The sequence below is a fragment of the Camelus ferus genome, chromosome 28, assembly GCF_009834535.1.
Source record: "Camelus ferus isolate YT-003-E chromosome 28, BCGSAC_Cfer_1.0, whole genome shotgun sequence".
NCBI classification, from domain to species: Eukaryota; Metazoa; Chordata; class Mammalia; order Artiodactyla; family Camelidae; genus Camelus; species Camelus ferus.
Genome location: NC_045723.1, coordinates 699,306 through 708,201, shown reverse-complemented (window position 1 = coordinate 708,201; position 8,896 = coordinate 699,306). Strand labels below are relative to the sequence as shown.

Here is an 8,896-nt window from a genome sequence, read left to right as displayed (position 1 = left end):
GGGAAACCAAGCCCTGGACCCGCTGGAGTTGGGGAGGGGTGTGGGATGACGGGGGTGTAGAGAGGAGAAAAAGCAAATTAGGATTTCAAAATAAATATTACCAACTTGTGTAACTTGGGGCAGCCGTTATGGAAAACAGTATGGAGAGTTCTTACAAAACTGAAAGCAGACTTACCATGTGATCCGGTAATCCCACTCCTGGGCATACATCTGGAGGAAACTCTAATTCAAAAAGAGACACGCACCCCAGTGTTCAGGGCAGCACTGTTTACAATAGCCAAGACATAGAAACAACCTAAATGTCCACTGACAGATGACTGGATAATGAAATTGTGGTACTCACTCACTCACACACACACACACACACTGGACTACTACTCAGCCATAAAAAATAATAAAATAAAATAAGAAATAAATAAAATAACGCCACTTGCAGCAATATGGATGGACCTGGAGATTGTCATACTAAGTAAGCCAGAAAGAGAAAGAAAAATACCATATGATATCACTTACATGTGGAATCTAAAAAAAAAAAAAAGACACAAATGAACTTATTTACAAAGCATAGACAGACTCACAGACACAGAAGACAAATTTATGGTTACTAGAGCGGGAAGGGTGTGGGGACGGATAAGTTGGGAGTTTGAGATTTGCAGATACTAACTATTTATAAAATAAACAAGGTCCTACAGCATAACACAGGGAACTATATTCAATACCTTGTAATGGCCTATAATGAAAAAGAATATGAAAAGAAATATATATTTTTTTATATATACATATATATAAATGAATCACTTTGCTGTACACCAGAAACTGACACAACATTGTAATTCAACTGTACTTCAAATTTAAAAAGGCCATTAAAAATAAATCAATAAATATTACCAATTTGAAGTTATGAAATTAGATCTGCTACTAAAACATCACTTTATCTGATTTATATGTGGACTACATGGATATTGGGATTCTGTTGAGACTGGAAAAAAAAAGTTTCTAAAGAAGCTAAAAACCCCTTTTCCTAGACAAAGGACCTTCCTGATGGCAGGTGCTGTGGCTTTCAGATTTGTGTACCCAGAGAAGCACGATGATGAATGAATGAATGAATGAATGAATAATATATCAGAAAAGAAGAAGAAGAAGGAGGAGAAATAGGAGGGATGGAGGAGGAGGGACGGATAAGGGAGGGTGGCGGGGAGGCGGGGAGGGGTAAAGATAAGGAGGGGAGCAGGAGGGGAAGGAGGAGGGGCAGGAGGAGGAGGGGGAGGGGGAGGAGAGAGGAGGAGGGAGGAGGGGGGGGGAGGGCGGAGGCAGGGGGGAGGAGGAGGGCAGGAGGAGGGGGGGAGGGGAGGGGAGAGGCAGGAGGGGGAGGAGGAACGAGGGGAGGGAGGAGAGGGGGGAGGAGGAGGGGCAGGAGGAGGAGGGGGAGGGGGAGGAGGAGGGGCGGGAGGGGGAGGAGGAAGAGGGGAGGAGGAGGGGAGGGGGAGAAGAAGAAGAATTATTTCAAAATACATATTCACCTACACGCAACGCAAGGCTGTCTAAAAAAGGACTTGAATGGAAATCACGGACTTGCTGACAGTGGTTGTTTTTGTTGTTGGTATACTCTGAATAAGCATTTTCTGAATTTAGCTTTATTTCCCCATGAATTCAAAGAACTCCATCCCCTATTTTAGACATTTTCTTGAATGCACTTGTATGACTTTATTGACAGTGAAATAAATATTATAAGCTTAAATAAAACCTGGGTTTGCCAGGTCTACAGAGTCCTCCGGCTTCAGTCTAGGGTGTGTAGGAACACAATGAGGAGCACAGGGCACAGGACAACTGTAGGCTCCCTGGGGCGGGTGTCAAAGGCTTTGCCTGACCGGCCTCACAGGTGCTTGACTGGCCTGCCTCAGGGTGAACTTCGGCTGGACTTGATTCAAAACAGAAAATCCATGGCGGCTCCTGAGAAGAAATCTCTCCTGCCTCGTCTGAGTCTGAATCTAGGCCACAGTTGCTCTGGAACAGACCTTATATAGCTCAGAGGTGCCTTGGGGCCTTTCTCTACTTTTCAATCACTATTTGAAATAAATGTTAATGAAGGAGCCTATAAATATGGCACCAGAGCATTGAGGGGGGTCATTTGGCAAAGCTGGTCATTAGGCTGTAAGTTGGAACATTATCAAACATCCCTTCCAGAGAGAGGGGGGTGACTCAAACTATAATTAGATCCAGCCCTCAGCATCCTTTACACAGTAGCCTGGTTGGTCTGTTTGCTGTGTGTTTATTTTTTAACTAATTAACTCCCTCTTCAATTTTCCTGAACACTGCCAGTATTTATCCACAAGGTGGATAAAACCTGACTCCACTCTCCAAAACTTTTCCGGGATGAATTTTCAGGAAGAAGATTCCTGCAGGCATTCCCGGTGCTCCCCTGCCTGTGATGCCCTGCGTCAAGCTGTCTGTAATACGCTAGGTCGCCGCTGTCCAAGAGAAACGTCATGTGAACCACACGTTCAAATTTAAATTTTTGTCTGTAGCCACATTAGCAAAGTAAAAAGGAAACAGGTGAAATTAATTTTAATAATACATTTTACTCAGACGAATACACTCCAAATATTTCAACATACAATCAATATTAAAATAACTGAGATTGTTTACATTTATTTTGGAATACAGTGGGTGTTGTATACTTCCATCACATCTTAATTAGGACTAGCCACATTTCAAGTGCTCAGTAGCCAAATGTGGCTAGTGGCTATTTTATTGGTCAGTGTAGGACCAGGTGAACAGAAGTAGGTCTCCTGACACTGCTGTTTGTCTAGCAAGAACCTGGTATTTGGTAATGGATTTCAAATACAACTGTCTTAACGTCACCCACAGGGTCTGTTTTTTTTTTTTTTTAATTGAAGTATAATCAGTTCCAATGTGTCAATTTCTGGTGTATAGCACAATGTCCCAGTCATGCATATATATATATATATATACACATATAATCGCTTTCATATTCTTTTTCATTAAAGGTTATTACAAGATACTGAATATAGTTCCCTGTGCTATACAGAAGAAATCTGTTTTTTAAATCTATTTTTATATATAGTGGTAAACATTTGCAAATCTCAAACTCCAAAATTTATCCCTTCCCACCCACTTTCCCACCGGTAACCATAAGATTGTTTACTATGTCTGTGAGTCTGTTGCGTTTTGTAGATGAGTTCATCAGTGTCCTCTTTTTTCTTTTTTTGTTTTAGATTCCACAGATGAGTGGTATCATATGGTGTTTTTCTTTCTCCTCTGGCTTACTTCACTTAGAATGATTATCTCCAGGTCCATCCATGTTGCTGCAAATGGCATTATTTTATTCTTTTTTATCACTTAGTAGTATTCTCACAGGGTCTTAAAGGAGCTTTCCTGACATTTGCTCAATCAAGCTATTTCTCAAGTACCAAAGACCTTAGTTCTCAGGATTTTTATGTACCTAGTAGCTCCTGTTTTCAAAATATGATTCTCTAATAAATATTGCTAAATGGATCCATGGAAACTGCCTTACTGTCATCTGAAAATTGAGCTCCAGTATATGAAACAATTAACTTAACAGATGATGAAAAATTATGAAGTCAGATATTTACCAAAACAACTGTATAAAAGCTTCTTTATCTTGGTGAAATAAGCAGGCTATGACATCCTACAAACCCCATAAACACACACATGTGTAAATGATTGCTAAAGGCCCATAAACAGGGGTGTGTACCAGGCTGTAATTTTTTAGTTCTTAAGTGCATTCCTAGCACTGGGTCATCCAGAGATTACAGCTTGTGTTAGCAAAGCCTGTTAAACAATGTCACAGTTCACCAAGGGGAGAGAGTCTTCCATTTCCTCAAGCTTGAGGATTGCACTGCTCTTTGGGAAACAAGTAATACATTGATTCACTTATACTCATGTAGCCAGGGACTCTTCTGAGGACATTTAAAAGAAGAGGCCAGGTTCTTCAACTGTGCTTCATTGATCCTATTTATTTATTTATTTATTTATTTATTTTTCTGAGACCAGGCGTTTTATTGCTTACAGTGTAATAAACCAAAGTATTTTCCCCCATACAGAAGTAGCTACAGATGTAGCTATAAAGGTGATTAAAAAACCCAACCTCAATTATATCTCTATAAAACTGGATGAAAAAGAAAGACTAACCACAATACCATTTCACATCTAAAAAATTAACAATACTTCATTAATACCAAACATCCAGTGTTCAAATTTCCTTAATGATGTCATTTTACATTTCCTAAATCATGATCCAAATAGGGTCCAAACATTGTACTGATTATGTCTCTCAAATCTCCTCTAATGTACAGGTTCCCACTCCACCTCCATTTATTTTATGTTTGCAGCTTATTTATTGAAGAAATCAGATTCGTTGTTCTGGAGTTTCCTCTGGATACTGATTGAATTTTCACTGTATTTTTTAGCATGTTTCTCTATTTTCTTATTTCCTATAAACTGGTTATGTGTATGGAATTGATTCAATTTTTGGCAATACCTCACATAGGATGTTAGTGTTAAAAAGTAATTGAGAAGAGTTTACATGTTCAGGTCTTTAAATACAATAAAAACTGCTTTTATTATGTTTTTATTAAAGATATTCACTTATAGGTCATTAAAAAATTGCCCTGATATACACAAAAATGTCCTCATAATGGTAATTAAAAGCAGCTACTCCCACCCCTCCTTGTGTCCACACACCAATATTCAATTTAGATTGGCTTAATCTTGAAGTGTAATCCAATAAGACTGAAGACCAAACACTTCAGGTCCTGGACAAGATAATAAAATACTCGTAAGCCTTCTGGATCCTTGGATTGATTGACATCAATAAGGGAACCAATTTTTGATGTTGTGAAAGAAATGTGTTCATCTCCAATGACGATTTCAAGCTCCTGCCGGCCCACTCGGTCAGGAGGAGGCCACAGAGCATCATCCCTCTTTGGTAATTTCACTGTCATCAATTATTCTCTTCAGTTCCTCCATCACGCTTTTATGTACATAAGCCTCTTTTCTGATCATGACATCATTTTTATAATTGCTGTTTTTGGCATATCTCAATTTCCCGTCGGGTCGGAACTCAAACTCCGGGAATTCGTGGCCGAACTTGCCCTTGTGACCCACGTAGTAACGTAGATAGAAGTCACTCTCCATGGCTCGCGAAAGGCAACTTCAACAGCAAACCGCACCACCCTCATTGATCCTATTTAGATAATCAGCTGTACCTTTAAAGGGGGACCTAAGAACAGAATAAAGAAATAAAAGAAGGTATATGACAGACTCATCTGCCAATACTCAAAATGGTCTCTCTCCTTCTTTAATTTTCAGTTAGTCTTTATTTTTTTCTCCATTTAAAATTTTTTTTTCAATTAGTCTTTGGAAATATGTGTTTATGGACAGGCAAATAAATACAGCTCCCTTTTGTGGATAACTGCATTGTATTTATCTTTCTAAGAATTTTTTCTGTTTTGTCTAGCTATCTATGTTGGCATATAGGTGTTCACAACAGTCTCTTATAATTGTTTCTGCAAGGTCAGCATAATGTCCCCTCTTTCATTCCCGAGCTAGTAATTTGAGCTCTTTTTCTTTGTCAGTCTAACTAAAGGTTTGTCAATTTGGTTTGTCTTTTCAAAGAGCCAATTTTTGGTTGCACTGATTTTCTCTATTGCTTTTTCTCTTCTCTATCTCATTTATTTCTGCTCTAGGCTCTATTACATACTTCTTTCTGCTTGCTTCGGGTTTAGCTTGCTCATTTTTTCTACTATCTTAAGGTGAAAGTTTAGGTTATTAATTTGAGATCTTTCTTCTTTTTGAACTAAAGGCATTTACAGCTATAAACTTCCCTGTAGGCACTGCTTTAGCTGCATACCATAAGTTTTGGTGTGTTTTGTTTTTCATTTTGATTCATTTCAAAGTATTTCCTAATTTTTGCCCTTTTAAATTCTTTGACCCATAGGTTATTCAGGCAGTGAGTTGTCTAATTTCCACATATTTTGTCAATTTCCCAAATTTCCTTCTGTTACAATTCCTAATTTAATTCCATTGTAGTTAGAGAATATACTTTATATGATTTCAATTATTTTAAATTCATTGAGAATTGTTTTGTAGGCTAAGATATGGTCTATTTTAGGGGATGTTACAGGTGCTCTTCAGAGGAATGTGTGTTCTGCTATCACTGGTTAGAGTCTTCTACAGATGGCCCTTAGGGCTAGCTGGTTTATAGTGTTATTCAAGTTTTCTATTTTCTCATTAATCTTCTGTTTAGGTTTTCTTTGTGTTATTTAATGTAGGGTACTGAGGTCTGCAATTATTATACTTGAGCTGTTTGTTTCTCTCATTAGCTCTGTCAGATTTTGCTCCACGTATTCCGGGGCTCTGTTTGAGGTGCACAGATGTTTATAACTCATATCTTTCTGATGGATTGATCCTTTTATCATTATAAAATGTCTTTTTCTTGTAATAATTTTTGTATTAAAGTATACTATGTCTGATATGAATATAGCCACTGCAGCTTTCTTTTGGTTACTTTTTTCAGTTTGCATATGATATCTTTTGCCATTCTTTTTTTTTTTTTTAACATTTTTTATTGATTTATAATCATTTTAAAATGTTGTGTCAAATTCCAGTGCAGAGCACAATTTTTCAGTTATACATGGACATACATATATTCATTGTCACATCTTTTTCTCTGAGCTACCTCTTGCCATTCTTTTAATTTCACTTTATTTGTGTCTTTGATTCAGAAATGTATCTCTTGTAGAAGTACATGGTTGGATCCTGGCTGTTTTTTTAATCCTGTCAATCTCTGCCTTCTTACTGGACTATTTATTCCATTTATAGTATTGTAATTTCTGATGAAATAGGATTTACATTTGCCAAATTGCTATTTTTCTTTATATATTTTGTCTTTTTTGTTTTTCATTTTCTTTGGTTCTGCCTTCGTGTTAAGTAGATATTTTCTAGTTTATCACTTTAATTAATTTGTGACTTATTTTTTAATTTTTAAAAGTTATTTTCTTACTGGCGGCCCTAGGGATGATAAATAACCTCTTAACTTATAATAATCTAGTTGTGATGAATATCAACTAAATTTCAAAAATATAGATAAACTTTGCTTCTATATGGCCTTGTTCTCTCTTCCTCCCTTTTTGTAATTATTCTCATACAAATTATATCTTCATACATTATAAGCTATCAACCCAGTTTAATAATCACTGCTTTATGAAGTTGTGTTTTAAATCAGATAGGAAAATAAAGAGTTACAAAAAAAAAAACTCCACAATTAAACTGTCTATATTTACTCATGTAATTACCTTTACTAGTTTCATTATTTATTTGTGTGGATTCAAGTTACTGTCCAGTGTTCTTTCATTTCAGTCTAAAGGATCCTTTTGAAATTTCTTGCAGGGCAGATTTGCTGGCAAAGGCACACTCCTAATTTTTCGTTTGTTTGTTTATCTCAGACTGTCTTAATTGCTCCTACATTTTTTGAAGTATAGTTTTTCTGAATATAGAATTCCTTGGTTGACAGTCTTTTAATTTCAGCATTTTGAATATGTCATCCCACTGCCTTCTGGCCTCTATGGCTTCTGACGAGAAATCAGATGTTAATCTTACTGAGGATTGTTCATATATGATGAGTCATTGCTTTCTTGCTGCTTGCAAGATTCTGTCTTTCAACAGTCTGATTGTGATGTATCTAGACGTTAATCTCTTTGAGTTTACCCTAGTTGGAATTTATTGAGCTTCTTGGATGTGTACAGAAATGTTTTTCTTCAAATGTGGGAAGTTTTCAGCCATTACTTCTTCAAGCATTCTTTCTTTCCCTTTCTCATCTCCTCTGGGACTCCCATAATGCATATACTGAAACCTGTGGTGCCCCACAGGTGTTTGAGGCCTTCTGCATTTTGCTTGAGTCTTTTTTTCTGTTTCTCAGACTGGGTGATCTAAGATAAACTGCCTTCAAGTGTCGTCATTATTTCTTCCACCAGCTCATATATGTTGGTGAGGCCCTCTACTGAATTTTTCATTTCAGTTCTTGTAGTTTCAACTTCAGAATTTCTATTTGGTTCCTTTTTTTCCTTTTCTTCCCTTCAAAAATAACTTATATCTCTGAATTGGTATTGTCTATTCGGTGAGACATCATTCTCACACTTTTCTTTAGTTCTTTAGACATAGTTTCCTTGAGCTCTTCGAACATATTTATCATAGCTTATTTTAAACCTTGTCTAGTAAGCCCAATGTGTGGGTTTCCTTGGGGACAGTTTCTAGTGACTGCTTTTTTTCTCCTGTATATGGGCCATACTCTCCTGTTTCTTTGTCTCATATATTTTTGGTCAAAAACTGGACTTAAAAATAATATAATGTGACAACTCTGGAAATCAGATCCTCCCTCCCCAGAGTCTGCTATTATTGACATGTGTTTCTTTAGCAACTTTACTGAACTGATTCTGTAAAGTCTGTATTTGCTATTTGTGTCCATTGCATTCTTTGTTCCGTTAGCTTCATGATCTATTAATGACTGATCTGAGATTTTCTTAAGTGCCTTGAGCCATTAAGTTTCCTTGTCTTTGCTTAAGGGCTCTGTGTGCATGTGGGGGCATGTTTTCAATGTTCCAGAAACATTTACAATTCTGCCTTAGTGTTCCCTTCTGGATTATGCAGAGCCTCAAGGTCATGTGAAGGTGAGAGATTAGGGCCTCCTCTTTCCTGAGCATGCGCAAAATTCTGCACAAGCATGTGTCTTTAGAATCCTAAGGATTTGTTGGAGGTTTTCAAAGTCTCTGTGGACATTTCATTCCTCAGCTCTTCAAGTTTTTTGGTCGGCTTTTCATTTGCCTTAACTGTTAGCACCACTCCAGGCAGCTGAGAA

At 37.3% G+C, this 8,896-nt stretch overlaps 1 protein-coding gene across 1 annotated transcript; it reads right to left on the bottom strand.

The window, feature by feature from the left end:
• Positions 1-4,604: 4,604 nt before the first annotated feature.
• LOC102524572 (protein mago nashi homolog) lies at positions 4,605-5,237 on the bottom strand. The gene is given in 2 exon segments (XM_006191671.2): positions 4,605-4,961; positions 4,963-5,237. Coding segments are annotated over 2 exon segments (441 nt in total). The 5' UTR covers positions 5,179-5,237; the 3' UTR covers positions 4,605-4,736.
• Positions 5,238-8,896: the final 3,659 nt, after the last annotated feature.